The sequence below is a fragment of the Doryrhamphus excisus genome, linkage group LG3, assembly GCF_037039965.1.
Source record: "Doryrhamphus excisus strain RoL-2023G ecotype Guam linkage group LG3, RoL_Dexc_Guam_v1.1, whole genome shotgun sequence".
NCBI classification, from domain to species: Eukaryota; Metazoa; Chordata; class Actinopteri; order Syngnathiformes; family Syngnathidae; genus Doryrhamphus; species Doryrhamphus excisus.
The window spans coordinates 5,330,813-5,355,787 of record NC_136359.1 but is presented as its reverse complement, the minus strand read 5'-3'; the positions used below and the strand labels follow the sequence as shown (position 1 = coordinate 5,355,787).

At 40.1% G+C, this 24,975-nt stretch overlaps 1 protein-coding gene across 1 annotated transcript in view; it reads left to right on the top strand.

Annotated features, from left to right (window-relative positions):
* The first annotated feature begins 3,025 nt into the window (after positions 1–3,025).
* The window catches only part of LOC131127991 (uncharacterized), a 42,437-nt gene continuing 20,487 nt past the window's right edge, over positions 3,026–24,975 (top strand). Inside the window, exons 1-6 of the mRNA XM_078789258.1 lie at positions 3,026–3,280; positions 10,234–10,335; positions 13,393–13,595; positions 13,682–13,848; positions 16,646–16,780; positions 16,945–17,033. Of these exons, the coding sequence (XP_078645384.1) occupies positions 3,242–3,280; positions 10,234–10,335; positions 13,393–13,595; positions 13,682–13,848; positions 16,646–16,780; positions 16,945–17,033 (735 nt within the window). The 5' untranslated portion in view covers positions 3,026–3,241. The remainder of the gene's footprint in view (positions 3,281–10,233; positions 10,336–13,392; positions 13,596–13,681; positions 13,849–16,645; positions 16,781–16,944; positions 17,034–24,975) is intronic.

Here is a 24,975-nt window from a genome sequence, read left to right as displayed (position 1 = left end):
GTGAAAGTGAGGGGGTAATGGCAATTATAGTGATAATAATAATCTTAAAGACCTCTCTCCAACTCATAAGGGGTGCATCGTCGCGGAGAGAGCCATTAAAATCAATTAGTGAGGTCTATTGTTTTCAGCGGAAAGATAAACTGGGAGAAGCAGATGTCCTAAGACTTTGGGGTAGAGGATGGAATTCTTTTTAAGGAGGAAATGTGGCGCTCAGGTCGGCCATAAAAGAGCGTAGAAGAGACGTGTTGATGAGTTATTAGACTATATGATGACTGACTCTTTGAATGAATGACTCAATTGATATTATCAACTGATAGACCCATTGACTGACTCATTAATGTATATATAATAAATATATATAACTCATCAACCAACAGACCGACTCATTGATTAACTGTCTCATTTTGGCCGGCTAACTTCACAGACTCTTGAATTCTCAACTAAATCGAAAGACTTATTCAACTGATTAACTGACTGATTGACTAACCCAAAAATACACCGAGATAGACTGAGTGATGAGTGGCTGACTCATTGATATATATATAATTAATATATATCACTCATCAACCAACAGACCGACTGATTGATTAACTTGCTTGTTTTGACCGGCTAACTTCACAGCCTCTTGAATTCTCAACTAAATCAAAACACTTATTTAACTGATTCGTTGACTGATTGACTAACCCATAGATACACCGAGATAGACTGAGTGATGAGTGGCTGACTCATTAATGACTCGCTGGCTGAATACATCATTCATCAACTGAAAGATCGACTGATTCATTTACTGTCTCGTTTTGGCCGGCTAACTTCCCAGACTCTTGAGTTCTCAACTAAATCCAAAGACTTATTCAACTGATTGACTAACCCATAGACACACCGAGATAGACTGAGTGATGAGTGGCTGACTCATTAATATATATATAATTAGTATATATCACTCATCAACCAACAGACCGACTGTCTCGTTTTGGCCGGCTAACTTCACAGACTCTTGAGTTCTCAACTAAATCGAAAGACTTATTCAACTGATTAATTGACTGATTGATTAACCCATGGATACACCGAGATAGACTGAGTGATGAGTGGCTGACTCATTAATGTATATATAATTAATATTTATAACTCATCAACCAACAGGCCGACTGATTGATTAACTTGCTTGTTTTGACCGGCTAACTTCACAGACTCTTGAATTCTCAACTAAATCGAAAGACTTATTCAACGGATTCGTTGACTGATTGACTAACCCATAGGTACAACGAGATAGACTGAGTGATGAGTGGCTGACTCATTAATGACTCGCTGGCTGAATACATCACTCATCAATCAACAGACCGACTGATTGATTAACTGGCTGGTTTTGACCGGCTAACTTCACAGACTCTTGAATTCTCAACGAAATTGAATGACTTACCCAACTGATTTGTTGATTGACTGATTAATGACGCGCTGACTGAATACATTACTCATCAACCAGCTCACTAACCTATCTAGCTAACTAACTCATCGCCAGGCTGACTAAGTGATGAGTGGCTCACTGACTGATTGAGTGAGTGAGTGAGTGAGCGAGTGAGTGAATGACTAACTCCCACAGACTGAGCCACTGGGGAACTGAGTCCCAGACTGACCGATTAACTGACTCTAATTGACTGACTATGTCGACAGAGTCTTGAATCATCAACCGAGGGACTTGTTGACGGGCTGACTGACCTTGTATGGGCAGACCTGTTGACCAACTGAGTAAATTGACTAAGTTATAGATAGGCGACTGAGTAACCACAGATTGACTGAATATATGACTACTTGATTGACCAACAGACTGATTCATTGACTGACTATCAAAATGACCAAATGAATTGATCCATTGACTTGTTCTTGGTGACTGACTGACTGAAAACTTGGCTGACCGCCTGAGTCGTTTACTAGCTCTTAGACGGAATGGATGATTGCTTAGTGTGTGACTATAAAAGTGACAAAACTAATTTGGCTTATTGACTCGCTGACTGAATACATTACTCATCAACCAACTAACTAACATATCCAGCTAACTAACTCATAGCCAGGCTGACTGAGTGATGAGTGGCTCACTGACTGAGTGAGTGAGTGAGTGAATGACTAACTCCCACAGACTGAGCCACTGGGGAACTGAGTCCCAGACTGACCGATTAACTAACTCTTATTGACTGACTATGATAGCAATTTTTGAGCAATTAACCTGTTAAATCACGGGCTGACTTAATAAAGTTGCTGAAACAGTTAGCATTGCAATTTGTTTTCACATGAATCTAAATGGGGCGGCACGGCGGTCTAGTGGTTAGCGCGCAGACCTCACAGCTAGGAGACCAGGGTTCTATTCCACCCTCGGCCATCTCTGTGTGGAGTTTGCATGTTCTCCCCGTGCATGCGTGGGTTTTCTCCGGGTACTCCGGTTTCCTCCCACATTCCAAAAACATGCTAGGTTAATTAGCGACTCCAAATTGTCCATAGGTATGAATGTGAGTGTGAATGGTTGTTTGTCTATGTGTGCCCTGTGATTGGCTGGCCACCAGTCCAGGGTGACCCCGCCTCTCGCCCAAAGACAGCTGGGATAGGCTCCAGCACCCCCCCGCGACCCTCGTAAGGAAAAAGCGGTAGAAAATGAATGAATGAATGAACAATACATGGATTCTGTCCATGGTGCTGAAACAGTTAGCATTGCAATTTGTTTTCACATGAATCTAAATGATATTTGTGGTTTTTCCTGTGAGTATTTTGCAGTATTTTGCAGTACAGCCGGGCGAGAAATTTGCAAGTCAAGCCGACTTACTGGTGTCTAATACTTTGGGGTTCAAAAACAGCGCCACCATGTGGTGTATTTTTCAGAAAAAAAAAACACCTTTTCACCTGTTTGTGTGCAGCGGGTGCAGGAGTGGAAGAATCCCCTCCTCTAACTAGTAGTAGCCGAACACACTCACGCAATCCGCGTGTGTGTATGCTTCCGCGAGTTCATCCAGTGCCGTCATCCACGCACGCACACCCAATGTCGAGAAGGGGCGTGGCCAATCTCTCACACACAGCTGCAGAGAGAGTGCTGCAGTGGGAGCGCGGCAGGGGGTGCGGACTCTTGAATCGATCCGCAAAAAAAAAATCAACAAAAAAATAACAGACAAGACTCAGCAACGGCGCTAACTGCCTGGTCGTCGCCGCACTAGCCTCCTATGTGGAGCTCCGCAGCGGTACCGCGGCGACGTAGGCCGACATGGAGGAGTACCTGCGGAGGGTCGACTGCAGACGTGGGGTGAGTTTCAACCCCCCCCCCCCTGTGTTTGTGCGTGTTTGATGAATGGCACGACTGTGTGCTACAGGCTATTTCCCTGTTGCTGCACCTGTAGGCACACAATAAAGTCACGTCGCGTGGCGCTAATGGTGGTGGTGGGTGGGAGAGATCGGCAAGGCTGGTGTGGTTGCAAGCCGGCGTCTCTGGTTGAGGCTTGATTGAGAGGCGTGACATCAACAGGTTAACCCCCCACACACCCCCTCATTACACCCATCTTCAATGGTGGGCCTGCAAGGGGTGATGTGCAACAGGCCCTTTAAAGTACAACCCACTTCAAAAGTACACTTTTTTTTTTTGCATTACCAAGTTGAAAACCACATGTTTGAGTTTTTATTCATTCTTTTTGCTGACTTACAAAGAATTGAAGTAAAGTAAGTCGTGTAATCATGTTTAGTATTCGCATCAGGCAATATCTGGTGCCATTTTTCTAAAGACATCCCTCTCACTAGCGGCCATTATTTCAAGGTACATAGAATATTGTGTTCTAGGTCTACTACATAGACATGGAATATACCAAAAGAAATCATTTCTACCTTTTTATGTTCTTTAATAATCATCAGTCCAACATAGGTGTAGATATTAATTAATTTACAAATATAACACCGGGCTGCACGGTGGTCGAGCATTGCAAAAACATGCTAGGTTAATTTTCGACTTCAAATTGTCCATAAGTATGAATGTGAGTGTGAATGGTTGTTTGTCTATATGTGCCCTGTGATTGGCTGGCCACCAGTCCAGGGTGTACCCCGCCTCTCACCCGAAGACAGCCGGGATAGGCTCCAGCGCCCCCGCGGTTAACATTTCCCTTCAATGCATGCCAAGCTTTTTAGAAAATGCTCTTCTGCCACCTTGTGGCTGTTTAAAACTGCACCAAACATGAGCTCCTGTATTGTGCAGTTGCATCATCACATTTTTTTGCCTTTTGTGCAAAAAAAAAAAAAAATTGTTCACATATAAATACGCCTATGGGAGAGAGCGTCCATGTGGGAAAAAAAAATGTGTCAATACATCTTTGGTAGCGAATTAGATAAATAAAAAAAAAAAACAACAGCGAAAATGTGCAATCTAAGGAGAACATTGGTGCTGCGACTACTACTACTACTACTACTACTACTAATAATAATAATAATATGCTTTAGCACCAAAAACACAAAGCTGAAATGTAGTGTTTTTTCTTAAAGATATAGTATACACAGTTGTCCATCGCTACATTGCGGTTAAATAATAAATGATTACATAGAAAACCTGTTTGCGATCGTCGAAAGAATAAACATTATTAGAGCCCTCGAGACATAAAATAACACCCCTATAGTCACAATTACATTTGTATTACCCAATATAGTATATATATATAAGCAGAAATAAGATAACATAGACTCACACATTAGCAGTTTTTCTTTTTTTCTGGACAGCATACTTCCTGTTATGGTGGCTACAATATTGTCTCATCAATGTATTCAAATGGATATACACTCTTATTACTTAATATAGTAGATATAAAATGATTAAATAAGCCATTTACAATGTAAATGTTTGCTAAATACAAGGATGAAGAGTCTTGAACCAGTCATGATGTGCTATATATATCACTATATTGACACTTACTATGGTACCCATTATGGCATTGGATGCTCATATCACCTTGTACTTCGGTACGAGGTGCATTATTTAAAAAAAATACCTAAAATTGTATTATGGAAAGCAGGAAGTGAACAAATGTAACAGTTAGTGATTGTAAAAATACCAGATGGAGGGGTAGGATTTAATAAGCTTTGCTTCTTCCTACTCCTTTTGGACATGTGGAACTGTGAACTGATTATGGGATGCATTCAATTGTAATCTGATGCATGTTCTAATGAAATTAAACCATTACCATTAAATAAAACTCATAATTGTGTGTCACAGTAAATGTGTTCTCTAGGGGGACCTTTTTAGTGGAGGACAGGAAGTGACGTTGGAGGTTCAGAGTTGAGTTTTTGTTTATTGTGCAGCAGGATGGTTGTTTAAAATGTTTATGATGGAAGTGGAAGTTTAATTTTTTCAGGACAAATTGAGGTTTTACTCGCTTTGCAGGATATGAAATATTTATACTTTATACTAGCATAGCTATTTATACTAGCTATGCTACTGAGTGTTGATTATTGCTTAAAAGGGCTGTGGCATCACAATGAGATTGAGCAAATCCAAAAAGTACAACGATCGGTGTATATAAAAGGTACTGAGTTTAAAGGTACCTTTTCCACAGGCACCCTCATGCTCTCCAACAATACAAGCGTGGATGATTCATCTCTTTGCAGGCCCGTCTCTGCTCTGCATGGCCACCATCCAGAGCATCCATACTCCTAATTGCCCTGACTCTTATACCTCTCACTCACTGCCTGCCTGCAGCTCTGCAGCACTTGGCATGGACATGAAACAATATGCTGAGTATGACTTCCAGCATTGTTCCCTTACCTTTCACGCGACACGCACACACTCGCTTAGAAGGACGATCTGATTGGATCTTTAACTTGTGATGAAGTGATCGTGATAAGACACAAGGGAGACTTTGTGGAAAGTCTTTCTCTTTTCAGTGCGTTCTAAAGATATAAAATGAAAATCAACAAATATTAATTAATACAAGACACTGTCATACTCCCAAGCGCTCCCGAGGACTTGCAGACAGCTGCCGAAACCGTTTTTGTTCTCTTACTTACACAAAATCGACACAGTTAGGACACTGAAATTGTGACTTACGACTTGGTCTTCTGACTTGAGTAACATCGGAAAGGTCAGAACAGTTTAACGCAGAGGTAAGGAACCTATGGCTCGGGAGCCAGGTAGGGCTCTTTTGATGACTGTATCTGGCTCTCAAGCATTTCTTACCACAATAAAAATATATTTTTGCTAACATTTTAAAGTAAACATCACAGAAATGACTGTTAAAAATAATATTAAAAATCAACAATTTTTATGCATTTTAACTCGTCCATCTATTTTCTACTGCAATACGGCCGACCATATCCATTTTTCCTGATATTCTCCAGGTCAAACACCAAAACCCGATTATTACTGGGTAATGCGGTAGTCTACCTCGGTCATTGAGATGTCAACATGTAAATATAAACTTTTCTCCTTTAGTCAAATAGTCACCTAGCTAAAGCTGCAGAACCAAGCCTTCTGGCAAAGATGGCCAAAAGAATGAAATATACTGCAGCAGCAGAAGTTGTATTAATGGCAACAAGTATTTGATTTATTATTAGACACTGTGCTGCTCACGAAAGTGTGCTGGCTCTCACAGATACACATTTTAAAATATCTGGCCTTCATGGCTCTCTTAGCCAAAAAGGTTCCCGACCCCTGGTTTAACGGATAGTTCAGCTTCACACTCTAAAAATTCATAAAAGAAGTTGACGGATTAGCATATTTTTCTCTTGCTGGCCGGGAATCAGCAACTCCAACCACTTCTGCCTGACGCTTACCTAAGCTAAACAACGTTGGATACGTTTCCTGGGAGTCATTGCAATAATAAATAATAAATTATTGCATAAAAAACCTGTTTGCGATCACCGAAGGAATAAACATTATTAGAGCCCTCGAGACATGAAATAACACCCCTATAGTCACGCTTACATTTGTTTTACCCAATATAGTAGATATAAGCAGAAATAAAATAACATAGACTCACACATTAGCAGTTTTTTTTTTTTCTGGACAGCAAAACCGGGCATGCCCATATAAGGAAGTCCAGGTTGTGGTGACTTCAGTGGAACTGAACGCTATGGCATGGTTTTATCAGGAAAATATAACATTGTGATAATATTTATAGGTCATAAAATAGGAACAGGGGCGGCACGGCTGTCTAGTGGTTTGCGCGCAGACCTCACAGCTAGGAGACCAGGGTTCAATTCCACCCTCGGCCATCTCTGTGTGGAGTTTGCATGTTCTCCCTGTGCATGCGTGGGTTTTCTCCGGGTACTCCGGTTTCCTCCCACATTCCAAAAACATGCTAGGTTAATTGGCGACTCCAAATTGTCCATAGGTATGAATGTGAGTGTGAATGGTTGTTTGTCTATATGTGACCTGTGATTGGCTGGCCACCAGTCCAGGGTGTACCCCGCCTGAAAAAGCGTTAGAAAATGAATGAATGAATGAATGAAAATAGGAACAGCATAATAGGACCCCTTGGTGGGTATGCCCAGCGACATCGGTGGTAATTCTCGTTTTTCAGTATTCACACCAAAGCACTGTTTGATGCACTCCAACATTTTTTGGACTCACGTCGGCATCAGTGTGAATGCTTGTCTCCCAGTGGGATGCTATGTTTTAATGACTGGTATTATCATAGCGGTCCCGACTGAACGCTATCACATGGGGCCGTGCATGATCATGATCGCTCTCACTTTCTCACACACACAGATAGAAAAACACTAAGTGGAATTTTCTGCCACTAATGCATCACTTCCTCTCTCTGGTTGACCACTATTGATTTATCCTCCTCCGCTTCGCAACCCAGCACTCATTCTTCCTCGTGTGTTCGCAACGCCACTATCAAATTTCTGCATGGCTTTTCCCATCCTAGCTCCTACCCTACTTTTTTTTTTTTTTTAATTTTAATAAGCCTCTTCCTGGCTTCTTTGCTTCAATCTCATCACTTTACTCCTCATCCTCCACTTTAATCATACCACTTCTTCCTTTTTTTATCACTCTCATTTCCTCTTTGCCTCCTTTCCGTTATCCTCCTGGCACCTTAACGCCTTATCGACATCAACACGCCACAAGCATCGTCACTCCAGATTTAAGATGGGAGGGAAAATCTTGCAGTGAAAAGACAAGCAGCGTGAGCAAAGCTGTCCTTTCCATCGTGCTGCGTTCAATGATCATGACATTACCGACTTACAGATGAAAGAGACGGCATGATGTGTTCGCCATCATGGCTGCTTCAGCACAGAAGCCAAGTAGAGTTAGCCAATGGGCGAAATCAATAAAAACACATTTCTTTACCTTCTGTGAGCATTGTCGTTATCTTCCGAAAAGCTAATCAACCCCAGGCGGACGACTGTGAGGTTGACTTTATCAGCGTTTGGCATCTAAATGAACAAGTACGGTGGGTGGATTCAGCTCTGAGGCTTCACAGGAATGATGTAAGGTAATTGTAGATGTTCATGCAGTATCTTTCCACTTTCACGGAAAATGAGTTGTGATTAATGAAGAACATCATTAAGCCTTAAGACATTTGGTGTCATTCACCCGGGAATTTTCAAGCAGGTTTTGCAGTTCTAAATGAATATAATATACTAATAATATAATATACCATATTTTCTGGACTATAAGTCGCTCCGGAGTATAAGTCGCACAAGGCCAAAAATGGTAATGGTTTACAATTGAGTGCATCCCATAATCAGTTCCCAGTTCCACATGTCCAAAAGGAGTAGGAAGAAGCAAAGCTTATTAAATCCTACCCCTCCATCTGGTACTTTTACAATCAGTAACTGTTACATTTGTTCACTTCCTGCTTTCCTAATATAATTTAAGTTTTTTTTTTATTTTTAATTTTTTTTTTAATGCAAAAAAATGCATAATTAGGTAGATAAAAACATACCCAAGTCACACTGGAGTATAAGTCACGTTTTTTGCGGGTAATTTATTTTATGACCAAAACAGACATTACGTCCTCTTGGAAGGCAAGTTCTAACAATAAAAGAATAGAACAGGCTGAATTGGTGTAAGATATGCTAACACAATGCTTATTCAGCTACACCAAAAATAAACATGAACACAAAAGGTGTCCAGTGTTTATGTAACATAAACACTTTTTTCATTTATAAGTCGCTCTGGAGTATAAGTCGCAGGAACTGCCAACCTATGAAAAAAAGTGAGACTTACAGTCGAGTGGTTCACGCCTAGACCTCACAGCTAGGAGACCAGGGTTCAATCCCAACCTCGGCCATCTCTGTGTGGAGTTTGCATGTTCTCCCCGTGCATGCGTGGGTTTTCTCCGGGTACTCCGGTTTCCTCCCACATTCCAAAAACATGCTAGGTTAATTAGCGACTCCAAATTGTCCATAGGTATGAATGTGAGTGTGAATGGTTGTTTGTCTATATGTGCCCTGTGATTGGCTGCCCACCAGTCCAGGGTGTACCCCGCCTCTCGCCCCACGACAGCTGGGATAGGCTCAAGCACATGCTAAGACAGACACATGCTAACTCGCAAACTAGAGAGCTAGCGACGTAAACGGTAGTCTTCAAGTTATTTCCTTTAAACTTAAATAACCAAAAACTTCCCACTTCCACACGGATAGGGAGGATAACTATTAACAGTTATTTAACCTTTAACATGAACATTAATCAAACGTAATAATTTTTTCTGGGTACATGATACCATACAGCATCCATATCAAACTTGCGCGGGCCGCACTAACATTAAACTTTCATATCAAGGCGGGGGCCTCAAACTAGTGTCCTGCAGTATTTGTAATGTATGGCAATGTATTTTTGCTAGGTACATACAATGAATCATGCAAAAAACGATAATCTAATTCATCTTTTTCACCCAGATGGCTTCTTAATCTATGCAATGGTTGTGTCATTAATGTCCACTTAACCTAAAACGGGGCTTGTTTAGCTCCATTATTTGCTGGAATTAATGGAAGTCATTACTTCTCTGATAAAGTGTTTTACTGGAGCATCGCATGTCTTCCTCGCTCTAATTTAGTCCACTGCTTCAGAAATGTGGACACGGAGAGGTGTTGTTTTACAAGATGTCGTTATTAATGCATGTCCTGTTGGTTTCAAGATGCTGCACTTCTTTCATATGCTATCAAAGCACACTCAACTATTGGACAAACATCAGGATTAAATGTCACTGCCCAGCAGAACAGCTTACGGAAACCACACACACTCATCTGTGTGTTGTGTCGGTGTGTGTTTTTCAGGCCCCCGTGTCCGAGAAGTCGCTCCACGCTGTGTTGGGTGGACCGGAAGCAGATGTTGACACTGTGGCCGCCACGCTGTGCTTAGCACTGCACCTCAACCAGGTGAAGTGTCCCTTTTTAAAATGTTAATATAAACAGTTGTCAGATTTTTCATGTAAAACAGATCGGTACCCAGGAGCTTTATGTACCTCTGCATGCACTTTTAAGATGTTGGTTGCACTACTCAGCTGTCGGTGTGATATGCCCATGTAACACTTGCACGCTCTTTTAGCAACATGGTATTAATGCTGGCCTTTTTGCATCTTACCACTATTACAACATTGGTTCTGTGTGGTACAATTTTGCCTTCCGCTTTTCCCATGCGCTACAAATCATTCTTAAAGTTGAAAACCCAGCTTGTTAGATGCTGGTGTTTATCTCCAGTTGAACTCCACATGATTGTCCAGCATTCAGAAGAGCTTTATTTACCTCTGCATGCACTTTAAAATGTGTGTTGCGCTACTCAGCTGTCGGTGTGATATGCCCATGTAACACTTGCCATGCTCTTGTTTACGTTGAATGTATTAGCAGTATTAATGCTGGCCTTTTTGCATCTTACCACTATTACAACATTGGTTCTGTGTGGTACAATTTTGCCTATGCTTTTCCCATGCACTACAAATTGTTCTTAAAGTTGAAAACCCAGCTTGTAACATACTGGTGTTTATCTCCAGTTGAACTCCACATGATTGGCCAGCTTTCAGATGAGCTTTATCTACCTCTGCATGCATTTTAAAATGGCGGTTGCGCTACTCAGCTGTCGGTGTGATATGCCCATGTTACACTTGCCGCACTCTTTTTTTTTTACAGTGAACATATTAGCGGTATTAATGTTGACCATTTTGCACCTTACCAGTATTACAACATTGGTTTGGTGTGGTACAATTTTGCCTATGCTTTTCCCATGCGTTACAAATCATTCTTAAAGTTGAAAACCCAGCTTCTAACATACTGGTGTTTATCTCCAGTTGAACTCCACATGATTGGCCAGCATTCAGAAGAGTTTTATCTACCTCTGCATGCACTTTAAAATGTTTGTTGCGCTACTCAGCTGTTGGTGTGATATGCCCATGTTATACTTGCCACACTCTTTTTTTTTTACAGTGAACATATTAGCGGTATTAATGTTGACCATTTTGCACCTTACGAGTATTACAACATCGGTTCGGTGTGGTACAATTTTGCCTATGCTTTTCCCATGCGCTACAAATCATTCTTAAAGTTGAAAACCCAGCTTGTAACATACTGGTGTTTATCTCCAGTTGAACTCCACATGATTGGCCAGCATTCAGAAGAGCTTTATCTATCTCTGCATGCACTTTAAAATGTTTGTTGCGCTACTCAGCTGTTGGTGTGATATGCCCATGTTACACTTGCCATGCTCTTGTTTACGGTGAACGTATTAGCGGTATTAATGTTGGCCTTTTTGCATCTTACCACTATTACAACATTGGTTCTGTGTGGTACAATTTTGCCTATGCTTTTCCCATGCGCTACAAATTGTTCTTCAAGTTGAAAACCCAGCTTGTAACATACTGGTGTTTATCTCCAGTTGAACTCCACATGATTGGCCAGCTTTCAGATGAGCTTTATCTACCTCTGCATGCACTTTAAAATGCCGGGTGCGCTACTCAGCTGTTGGTGTGATATGCCCATGTTACTCTTGCCACGCTCTTTTTTTACAGTGAACATATTAGCAGTATTAATGCTGGCCTTTTTGCATCTTACCACTATTACAACATCGGTTCTGTGTGGTACAATTTACCTTCCACTTTTCCCATGCACTACAAATCATTCTTAAAGTTGAAAACCTAGCTTGTTAGATCCTGGTGTTTATATCCAGTTGAACTCCACACGATTGGCCAGCATTAAGAAGAACTTTATCTACCTCTGCATGCACTTTTAAGATGTTGGTTGCGCTACTCAGCTGTTGGTGGGATATGCCCATGTTACACTTGCGCGCTCTTTTTTACGATGAACATATTAGCTGTATTAATGCTGGCCTTTTTGCATCTTACCACTATTACAACATCGGTTCTGTGTGGTACAATTTTGCCTATGCTTTTCCCATGCGCTACAAATCATTCTTAAAGTTGAAAACCCAGCTTATAACATACTGGTGTTTATCTCCAGTTGAACTCTACATGATTGGCCAGCATTCAGATGAGCTTTATTTACCTCTGTATGCACTTTAAAATGTCGGTTGCCCGACTTGGATTGGTGGTGTGTTTCACATGACCTGCAGTCGTTTACAAAAAAAGTACTGCTGACTGCCAGTTGATGCCTTCCAACTATTACAACATTGGTTGTGTTGCTGCTTGTATAGTATGCAGGGTTTGCTCTGTGTGTAATTGGCAAATATGATGAGGAGTTTTTAGTTATTTTTTAACTTAAAAATAATATGAAGTAATGTTATGTAAACGGACGTGTACGCTAGATATGTAGATTGGAAGATGGAAGGTGTGCGCTACAACTAGATTCCATAGCGCGGTGCTTCTAAACTAGTGGGGGGGGCATGCATTCTACTTTTGGAGAATTATCAACATGTGTAAGTGGAATGGAAAAAAGGCTCTCGGAGTTAAAAAAAAAAAGACAAAAAAGGTTGAGAAACACTGTTCTACAATACAGCTCACTTCACGTTATATTATAATAATGAATATTATTGGTCCAGTTTGACCTTGGAACAGATTATTACTAGTTGTATTATTTGTATTGGGAAAAAATGGTTAGCCTGAGAGCTTCCACTGACCATTCCAGTTTATACATTTAGTTATACTAATGCAAATAAAATGTCCAAATAAAAACAAATAAATAAAAAAATAAATTAATAAAAAAAATTACATTTAGAAAAAAAATCCACTCATACTGAAAAATTATTAATAATTATTAATTAATAATTTCAAATGCATTTATTGATAATGAATTTGATCTGAATGGTGGAGGAAGCAGGAAATCCACCGACCCCCAACATACCCCCCCCACCCCGACCACCCTCCTAGCTATGTATGTGTGAATATTGAAACGGCAATGACATGCATTACGGACCGTACCATCACGTTTTTTCCTTGACCTCCACTTCTCCGCTTGGATGATCATATATTATATGCGCTGCCCCTCCAGAGGGAGCCATCAGGTGGGGTGTGTGTGCCGCTCCTTTGCGGCCGGCGTGGCGATGGCGTGTTGCCCGGGGAGACGGTGAGCTATCTGCAGAGACTCAACGTGTGTGAGAGCGTCTTACTGTGGAAGGACGACGTGGACCTGGTCGGGACTCATCAGGCTGGAAAACTCTCGCTGACGCTGCTGAGGGACGGATTGCTGGACAGGTACACACACACACACACAAATAGAAGGGTGTGTGTTTGTCACTGTGCATTATATGTAAGTGTTTATGCAAATGTTGTCACCGCAGCAACGAGCGCCACATTTTCGTGTCCAGCATCCTGCGAGTGGTCCATCATGACAGCGAGCGGGACGCGGGGGATGATGGGCCGGCGTCGGCGGTGATGACGGTTGCCAGAGAGCTTCTTCAAGAAGCACCGGAGCACATCGGAGCGCCGCTGAGGGAGAGCCTCGGAGGTGAGAGAGGAGGGAGAGGGGTGGTGAATGATGTCGGTGCAGATGCCCCCTAGGGGAAGTAATGGGGCGGTGCGGGAGGAACGTCCTCAAATCCTTTACATGACTCGCTGAACACTCACCGGGAAAGATGGAAACATGATGTGACGACTCCTCCGTGGTGGAGGTGAAGAAGTTCTCATTGAGTGAGCTTTGTTCAATACTACTCCGCTTCTTTCAAGGCCTTCAAGTGGAGCTTTTTGGCAGAAGGTCCTTAAAAGTTCTCCTGTCATGGAGATCTTTGACTAGCGTTTTTGCAGCACCAGGATCCTCAGGTAGCGCCTTACAAACAGCAGGGCGCATAATAACGTAAGGATATGGAGTGAGGAGTGGGGTCGGTCCGACACACAGCTGCAGATAACTGCTGCAGAAGAGAGCGCCATGAAACCGCGACAGCGTCTCGCCGCTGCGGCTCATGTGGGGTTGCAAACCATTCCAGATCTGAGCAAAATTCCGCAATTTGGGGCACCGCTTGCCGTTGAGCAATGGTGGGTCACGCAGCCGAACCAGTAGAGAACGTAGAGGAACGTTCACAAGCATTTTTGCACTAGATATTTGAAAACGGCAGACTGTCTCTCAACTGGCCTGGGAACTTCTCAGGGTCCACTTGGAGCTGGACAAAGTGGCCGAGGGAGGGGGGAGTGTCGCCCCTGTATCCTGACCTCGGATAAATTGTAGAAGATGGATGGATGCACGCCATCGAAAACCTCTTAAGGTCATCAAATTTGACCTCTGTGCATATGAGATGGAAAGGAAAAACAAGGAAAATACAAAGTTACATGATGCGTTCAAGGACCATCGAACAAAGCGTGCAAAAACTGTAGGATTTCTAACCCATTTTTCCAATATATCCACTCATTCATTCATTTTTACCTGCTTATACTCACAAGGGTCGTGGGGGTGCTGGAGCCTATCCCAGCTGTCTTCGGGCGAGAGGTGGGGTACACCTTGGACTGGTGGCCAGCCAATCACAGGGCACATATAGACAAACAACCATTCACACTCACATTCATACCTGGAGGGAGTACAGACGAAATCATTAGAAAGGTCAGAGAAGAAATGGTCACACCAAAAAGATGGTTTGATGATAATAGATTGTCCTTGAACCTAAATAAAACTAAAATCATGCACCTGCAAATACAAATAGACGGTGTAGACATTGAAAGGGTGAACGAAAACAAATTTCTGGGGATCACAATATATGAAAATATGAGCTGGAAACCTCATATTACAAATATACAACATAAAGTGGTCAGAAATATTTCAATATTGAACTAAGCAAAATTTGTTCTCAATCAGAAATAACTCCACACTCTTTATTGCTCTCTGGTTCTACCATATCTTACTTATTGTGTGGAAATATGGGCTAATAACTATAAAAGCAATCTTCACTCGCTAAATGTACCGCAAAAAAAGGTCAGTAAGGATAATTCATAATGCCGCCTACAGAGAACATACTAACTCTTTATTTCTAAAATCACAAATACTTCAACTTACTGATAAAGTTCATCTTCAAACAGCTAAAATAATGCAGCCAATTCAAGAAACAATACAAGCAGTTGATGTTTGCTAAATACAAGGATGAAGAGTCTTGAACCAGTCATGATGTGCTATATATATCACTATATTGACACTTACTATGGTACACATTATGTCATTAGATGGTCATATCACCTTGTACTTGGTACGTGACAAAAATAAAATAAAAAAAAATGAAATTATTTTTTAAAAATTAAACAAAATTAAAAAATAAAAAAAAAAACTTTTTTTATTTAATTTTTTTAAATTAAAAATAAATTAAAAAAATTAAAAATCAACTTAAAACTATATTAGGAAAGCAGGAAGTGAACAAATGTAACAGTTACTGATTGTACAAGTACCAGACGGAGGGGTAGGATTTAATAAGCTTTGCTTCTTCCTACTCCTTTTGGACATGTGGAACTGGGAACTGATTATGTGATGCGTTCAATTGTAATCTGATGAATGTTCAAATGAAATTAAACCATTACCATTACCTATGGACAATTTGGAGTCGGCAATTAATCTAGCATGTTTTTGGAATGTGGGAGGAAACCGGAGTACCCGGAGAAAACCCAAATGAAAATGCAAACTCCACACAGAGATGGCCGAAGGTGGAATTGAACTCGGGTCTCCTAGCTGTCAGATCTGCACGCTAACCACTCAACCGCCGTGCAACCCAAATTTAAATTTTTGTTTTTTTTTCTACGTCCAGTCATTGGGGACCCCTGATTTTGAATCTAGTCTTTCCGTAACTTGGACCCCCATAATGAGCTGTATGTGAATGCCGTGTTTGGGGGGGGGTTAGTGAATTAGGAGTGAATTAAGGTCGGGGAAGAGTTGGAGAGGAAGAGAATAACAAGGAACAACAAAGATTATTATGTAACACATCCGTAAACGCGGTCAGCTTGTCTTCTTTATCCCCCCCCACTCCCCCCGACCCTCCCACCCCAGTGTGACAATGATTCAGACCGAGAGACCTCAGGCTGAAAAAGTTGGTCTAAGTAGACGTTTTAGTAATTATACTAAGTGAATGATTTCGCTATTGCTAGTATGATATGAAGGCTTATGGGGGCTCCACTTAAATAAAACAATATTAAAATATCCTAAAATTACAAGTGGGTACCCAATTCCTTTTTTGTTTTTGTTTTTGTTGCATGTCATAACTTGTGGCTTTATGACACGGTCTTTGTGCATATCATGTACTATATTATGTCTGCATCGCTACAACGTGTGTTTACAGAGGCCTTGCGTCTCCAAAGTGAAGCGTTCGGGCTCAAACATGGCCGCCAATCCGCACAACTGGAGGAGCTGATGAGACGTTTGCAGCGGTGGAGCCGCACCCCACCCAGCCGCCACAGCAAGGGGGCGCTACCAGGTGCTTATATATGTGGCGTGACGAGTAACGTCACCAGAAAGTTCCTTTTAAAAAATTGTTCTTGTGTTTCTGTTGTGTAATTGTGTGTGTGTGTGTTTCTACATCTGAATATACTGTGCGTATAACAATCGTTAGTCCTCTTGTGTTGTGCTAACGTGACCTAGACCTGGAGCATCTGCTGTCCAAGGAGCTTAGAGAGTTTTCTGATGGAGAGACGACCATAGCGCTCACCTCGGTCGCTGTCGGCGAGGAGGTAAGGTTCTAGCTGGCCTAAAAATGCCTGAATGATGCATGGATGTCTTGTCAATGTTTCAAGTGGATAAGCATGTTGCAGCGCTAATTCCATTGGCTAAAATGCAGGTGACTGTTGCGGGGATTGGGTAAAGTTGCAAGGTCGTTCGGAATTTGCAGGGATTGGTTGAATTTGAGTGAATTATCACGATTGCTATTCCTGGAAGGATGTTGTTTTCATTACAATAGCAAGAAATACGAAAAAGAATAGCATTTCTGTTGTTGTAGTGGACCAGCCAGGACACTTAACTTCAAATTGTGCCTGTTGTATCACTGGCCATGTGTCTTTGCCACAAATACTTCCTTTTCAGAAAAAGTTGGCAGGACAACTTGCAAAAATACAAAACAAACAAAAAAAAATCGCACAAATATTCCATACTGTAGCTTTAAATGAACACACTTTGAATTCTTCATTTACATGTTCTGTTGTTGTAGTGGACCAGCTAGGACACTTAACTTCGAACCGTGCCTGTTGTATCACTGGCCATGTGTATTTGCCACAAATACTTCCTTCACAGAAAAAGTTGGCAGGACAATATGCAAAAAAACAAAACAAACAAAAAAAACAGTCGCACAAATATTCCATACTGTAGCTTTAAATGAACACACTTTGAATTCTTCATTTACATGTTCTGTTGTTGTAGTGGACCAGCCAGGACACTTAACTTCGGACCGTGCCTGTTGTATCACTGGCCATGTGTATTTGCCACAAATACTTCCTTCTCAAAAAAAGTTGGCAGGACAATATGCAAAAAAAAAAAAAAACAGTCGCACAAATATTCCATACTGTAGCTTTAAATGAACACACTTTGAATTTGTCATTTACATGTTCTGTTGTTGTAGTGGACCAGCCAGGACACTTAACTTCGAATTGTGCCTGTTGTATCACTGGCCATGTGTATTTGCCACAAATACTTCCTTCTCAGAAAAAGTTGGCAGGACAACTTGCAAAAATACAAAAAAAAACCCCCCAAAAAAACAGTCGCACAAATATTCCATACTGTAGCTTTAAATGAACACACTTTGAATTCGTCATTTACATGTTCTGTTGTTGTAGTGGACCAGCCAGAACACTTAACTTCGAATTGTGCCTGTTGTATCACTGGCCATGTGTATTTGCCACAAATACTTCCTTCTCAGATAAAGTTGGCAGGACAACTTGCAAAAATACAAAACAAACAAAAAAAAACAATCGCACAAATATTCCATACTGTAGCTTTAAATGAACACACTTTGAATTCTTCATTTACATGTTCTGTTGTTGTAGTGGACCAGCCAGGACACTTAACTTTGAATTGTGCCTGTTGTATCACTGGCCATGTGTATTTGCCACAAATACTTCCTTCTCAAAAAAAGTTGGCAGGACAATATGCGGAAAAAAAAACAGTCGCACAAATATTCCATACTGTAGCTTTAAATGAACACACTTTGAATTCGTCATTTACATGTTCTGTTGTTGTAGTGGACCAGCCAGGACATTTAACTTCAAACCGTGCCTGTTGTATCACTGGCCATGTGTATTTGCCACAAATACTTCCTTTTCAGAAAAAGTTGGCAGGACAATATGCAAAAAAACAAAAACAAAAACAAAACAGTCGCACAAATATTCCATACTGTAGCTTTAAATGAACACACTTTGAATTCTTCATTTACATGTTCTGTTGTTGTAGTGGACCAGCCAGGACACTTAACTTCGAACCGTGCCTGTTGTATCACTGGCCATGTGTATTTGCCACAAATACTTCCTTCTCAAAAAAAGTTGGCAGGACAATATGCAATAAAAAAAAAAAACAGTCGCACAAATATTCCATACTGTAGCTTTAAATGAACACACTTTGAATTCGTCATTTACATGTTCTGTTGTTGTAGTGGACCAGCCAGGACACTTAACTTCGGACCATGCCTGTTGTATCATTGGCCATGTGTATTTACCACAAATACTTCCTTCTCAGAAAAAGTTGACAGGACAACTTGCAAAAATACAAAACAAAACAACAAAAAAAAACAGTCGCACAAATATTCCATACTGTAGCTTTAAATGAACACACTTTGAATTCTTCATTTACATGTTCTGTTGTTGTAGTGGACCAGCCAGGACACTTAACTTCGAACCGTGCCTGTTGTATTACTGGCCATGTGTATTTGCCACAAATACTTCCTTTTCAGAAAAAGTTGGCAGGACAATATGCAAAAAAACAAAAACAAAACAGTCGCACAAATATTCCATACTGTAGCTTTAAATGAACACACTTTGAATTCTTCATTTACATGTTCTGTTGTTGTAGTGGACCAGCCAGGACACTTAACTTCGAACCGTGCCTGTTGTATCACTGGCCATGTGTATTTGCCACAAATACTTCCTTCTTAGAAAAAGTTGGCAGGACAACATGCAAAAAAACAAAACAAAAAAAAAACAGTCGCACAAATATTCCATACTGTAGCTTTAAATGAACACACTTTGAATTCTTCATTTACATGTTCTGTTGTTGTAGTGGACCAGCCAGGACACTTAACTTTGAATTGCGCCTGTTGTATCACTGGCCATGTGTATTTGCCACAAATACTTCCTTCTCAGAAAAAGTTGGCAGGACAACATGCAAAAAAACAAACGAAAAAAAAAAACAATCGCACAAATATTCCATACTGTAGCTTTAAATGAACACACTAACCGCTCGTCCACCGTGCAGCACTAGATAGAATTAACTATCAGTAAAAAAGCAGAAAATGACAAAAATATTCACCAAGACACAAACTAACATGGAACTTTTGGGAGCAAGTCGAGGCCGCCCTGTGATGCGATGCAGATGGAGGCATACCCAACCAGGTGTCTCCTCCCCATGGACAGCCAAGACGCTCCCTTTCCTCCCTCCTTGCCCCCACCCCTAATGTCTTCACCCTCTCCGCGAGCCCTCCATCCCTCCCTCCCTAAAACAACACAAAAAAGAGCATCCTTCATTAATATCTCCTTCTCCCTTGCAAAGCCCATCTTTCAGTGCGGCTGCATGGCGTGCAGTATTAGGCTATGTGTAAAATAAATGATGTCTGTAGCCGGGGGGTACAGCTCTGCCTCCCCCAGAAAACTACCCAACGTCCAAGGAACATTAAACACCCGTTTAGTGAATAAATAACCATTCATTTGAAAGGCGTGTGTGTGTGTGTGTGTGTGTGTGTGCGTGCTGGACTTTCCGTGCATATTTTAGCAGCGTTGCGCCTGCATGCTGTGTGTGAGGGGCCCCATTAGAGACTTTGTATAGAATAAATGGCCAGGGGCCGGTGTGTCGCCAGCGGACCCTCCAACTCCTCAGCAGCGTCATGGTGGGCCGCTAATGACGTGAGATGGCGCTCGCTCACATGCGTGTCATTTGCAGTGTGTGTATTTAGACCTAATGTTTTAATTGTGTTTGAAAAGAGAGCACACACACACACACACACACACACACACGACTATATGAGGGAGTCATTTGTGGCAACTTAGGGAAGTTGTGTTTTTAATGGATCTTTCCGGAAAACTAAATAAATTAGATTCAATTCGACAGTAATGGTTTGTGTGTTTGTAGCATATTTGTGTTAAATACCGATGGAGGATGGATTTTGATATTGCTGAATGTTCTGAGCTCCTGTTTCCATGCCGGTATGATGAGAGTAATTGCCCAGCGGAGGAGTTGCGCTATGGCGGGGATGTACGCAGCTCATCTTTCCCACAGGTGACATCATGTTAGGGACTGACTCAATAGCGCCTCTACTGGTTGTAGCTTAGCACTGTGCTTGGTTTTGACTTAATTGCTAACCAAAATATTATTTAATTTGTAGTTTCTGGGTACCACAATTAAATTGTATTCAAGAAATACATAATTCAATGTTTTGTTTTTTTTTTTACCAAAACAATGAATAAAGTTGTAATGTTTGGGGAATTAGCTTGTTAAAAAAGTGATCATGTTAGGAGCATCAAGTCAAAATATTATGGCAAAAAAAATCATACTCAGAGCTGAAATTGTTGGGAAAATAAATAAATAAATAAATAAATAAAAATAATAGATAATACATTTAAAAAAAGCTGCAATTTTACAAAAATAAAGTCAAAATATTACGAGAAAAATTATTCTAATGAGCAAAAAAAGTTACAATTTTACAAGAATAAACTTGTAATATTATTATGATTATATCCTTAAGTGTCATTTTAGTGGCATATAGTTGAAATTAAATTTAAGAACAAAGTGACAATATTATGGGAATAAAGTCAAAATATTACGAGAAAAATTATTCTAATGAGCAAAAAAAGTTGCAATTTTACAAGAATAAACTTGTAATATTATTATGATTATATCCTTAAGTGTCATTTTAGTGGCATATAGTTGAAATTAAATTTAAGAACAAAGTGACAATATTATGGGAATAAAGTCAAAATATTACGAGAAAAATTATTCTAATGAGCAAAAAAAGTTGCAATTTTACAAAAATAAACTTGTAATATTATTATGATTATATCCTTAAGTGTCATTTTAGTGGCATATAGTTGAAATTAAATTTAAGAAAAAGTGACACTATTATAGGAATAAAGTCAAAATATTACGAGAAAAATTATTCTAATGAGCAAAAAACGTTGCAATTTTACAAGAATAAACTTGTAATATTATTATGATTATATCCTTAAGTGTCATTTTAGTGGCATATAGTTGAAATTAAATTTAAGAACAAAGTGACAATATTATGGGAATAAAGTCAAAATATTATGAGAAAAATTATTCTAATGAGCAAAAAAAGTTGCAATTTTACAAAAATAAACTTGTAATATTATTATGATTATATCCTTAAGTGTCATTTTAGTGGCATATAGTTGAAATTAAATTTAAGAAAAAGTGACACTATTATAGGAATAAAGTCAAAATATTACGAGAAAAATTATTCTAATGAGCAAAAAACGTTGCAATTTTACAAAAATAAACTTGTAATATTATTATGATTATATCCTTAAGTGTCATTTTAGTGGCATATAGTTGAAATTAAATTTAAGAACAAAGTGACACTATTATAGGAATAAAGTCAAAATATTACGAGAAAAATTATTCTAATGAGCAAAAAACGTTGCAATTTTACAAAAATAAACTTGTAATATTATTATGATTATATCCTTAAGTGTCATTTTAGTGGCATATAGTTGAAATTAAATTTAAGAACAAAGTGATAATATTATGGGAATAAAGTCAAAATATTACGAGAAAAAAAATGACAAATTATTTATAAAGGTTTAAAAAAAACTACAGATAATACTGATAATCAGTTGATAATAATAATAATAATCAGGTTGTTTTTCACCTGATCAAAAGTTTAAGACCACAGGCTATAAAAGCCAAAATCTGCTAAAAATTCTCATTTTCTGTCAGGCATTGAGATGGTCATGCCCTCTTGATGGCTAAAGTTAAGAAGCTTTCTCTTCTTGGACAAGGAGATCCCATTTGAGATGTTTTGAGGGGAGTCCATAATGATCTTGGGTGCTTTTTCATTCAGTGGAACACTGGAGCTTCTGGTGGTGCAGGGTCGTCAAGCGGCATCCCTCGTAACTGAGGGCCCTGGTCTGTGTGGTCACAATACTGGCTTGAGCAAGGACTTCTTCAGGGACAATGCGGCATGTTCCCCTGATTTAAATCCCATAGAGAACATTCCGGAATGGACGTTCCCAATAGCCTCCTGGAAACACCGGCATCCAAGTGTTTTCTCCGAAATCCTCCTAAGAAGTTGGAGTTGCACCCCAGAAATCTAACAGCGACTGTTGTGCCGTTGTAGATTTATTGATCCCGAGTGCTTTACATTACAATACATACATCACGCCGCGTGAAGCTCAAATCTTAGCGCAGGCGTTGTTGTGGCGTCGCTGAGGGTTTGTGTACGCGCGCCCTTTTGTGGCATGCAAATGAGCACAAGAGCAGATGAAGCATTGGCGTGATGACGACTTGTCATGCTGTGGAATTGATGAACTGTAGGAGGGACAGCGCCCGCAGCCACAAACATGACTTTGTGAGTAATGTGTTGTTTTTTTCCCCCCTCCTTGTGTGTTAATATGGACATTTAAGCATTTATGCTTTACAGGACTTCTTTTAGGGGCTTTATTGTCCAGTTTGGGCTATGCTGGTTAACACTTTGGGTGTCTGCCGTTTGAGCCACGTTGATTTGTCTCTAATGTGTTGTTTGTTTGCGGTCCTGTGGCCCTTCTGTTTGTTTACGCGGGGCCAGTTTTGCCCTGATGCTACTTGCACAAATAATTACGCTCGCTAATGAAGGGGCCCGCAGCCACAGCACTCGCTAAATGCCTTTCTGATGGGGGGGCACCGGGGGACAGCAGGTGCAGCCTGGGCCTCCCAGGGACTAAGATTGAAGAGCCCCTTTGGTCCCTCGACGCCGTCAAATCCAGAACTCTTAACCGTCACAAGAGAGTGTACATCAGACCTCACATAATTTAGCAACCATTTTTATTATGTTTGGTTGTGTTCAAAATAACCTCAGAAGCTCTGAAGGGATTTGGATGAAATTTTACGGAATTGTTGGAAATTGGTTGAGGAAGAACTAATACATTTTGGATCTGTCTGGATCCAGGATTTTTTTTTAAGGATTCTTGTGAAATAGGACATTTTGTACATATAACGGCACACAAAAAATGGCAGAGCACTTATTCGGGATATTTTTAGCCTTCCTTGTTAGCATGTTAATGTTTACATATTAGCATGCTAGCATTTTTTCATGGATTTTCATGGATAGATGCATATAAATACTTTTATACCATTATCATGCTAGGTGTTAGCAAATTACCATTAGCATAGTTTTTAGCATTTTTAGTAAGACACAGACTTACCATTTTCATGCTAGTTGTTAGCATGATAAACTTAGCATGTTAGCATTGCTAGCATGCTAACATTAGCATAGTAGTATTTTTTACTGACACATATATAAACACATAACACTAATGTGAGGTGTTAGCATGCTACCATAATCATATTAGCATTTTAGCCATTTTCATCGGTAGACACAGACTTACCACTATCATGCTAGGTGTTAGCATGATAAACTTAGCATGTTAGCATAGTAGCATTTTTTATTGAAACTTATATAAACATAGCACTATCATGTGAGGTGTTAGCATGCTACCATAATCAGTAGCATTTTAATCAATTTTCATAGGTAGACAGACTTACCACTATTATGCCAGGTGTTAGCATAATAACGTTAGCATATTAGCATTGCTTGCACGCTAACATTATCATAGTAGCATTTTTTACTGACACTTATATAAACACATAGCACTATCATGTGAGGTGTTAGCATGCTACCATAATCATAGTAAAATTTTTAGCCATTTTCATAGGTAGACACAGACTTACCACTATCATGCTCGGTGTTAGCATAATAACGTTAGCATGTTAGCATTGCTTGCATGCTAACATTAGCATAGCAGCATTTTTTACAGACACTTATATAAACACATAGCACTATCATTTGAGGTGTTAGCATGGTACCATAATCATAGTAGCATTTTGAGCCATTTTCATAGGTAGACACAGACTTACCACTATCATGCTCGGTGTTAGCATGATAACGTTAGCATGTTAGCATTGCTTGCACGCTAACATTAGCATAGCAGCATTTTTTACCGACATTTATATAAACACATAGCACTATCATTTCAGGTGTTAGCATGCTACCATAATCATAGTAACCTTTTTTAGCCATTTTCATAGGTAGACACAGACTTACCACTATCATGCTCGGTGTTAGCATAATAACGTTAGCATGTTAGCATTGCTTGCACGCTAACATTAGCATAGCAGCATTTTTTACCGACACTTATATAAACACATAGCACTATCATTTGAGGTGTTAGCATGCTACCATAATCATAGTAGCATTTTTAGCCA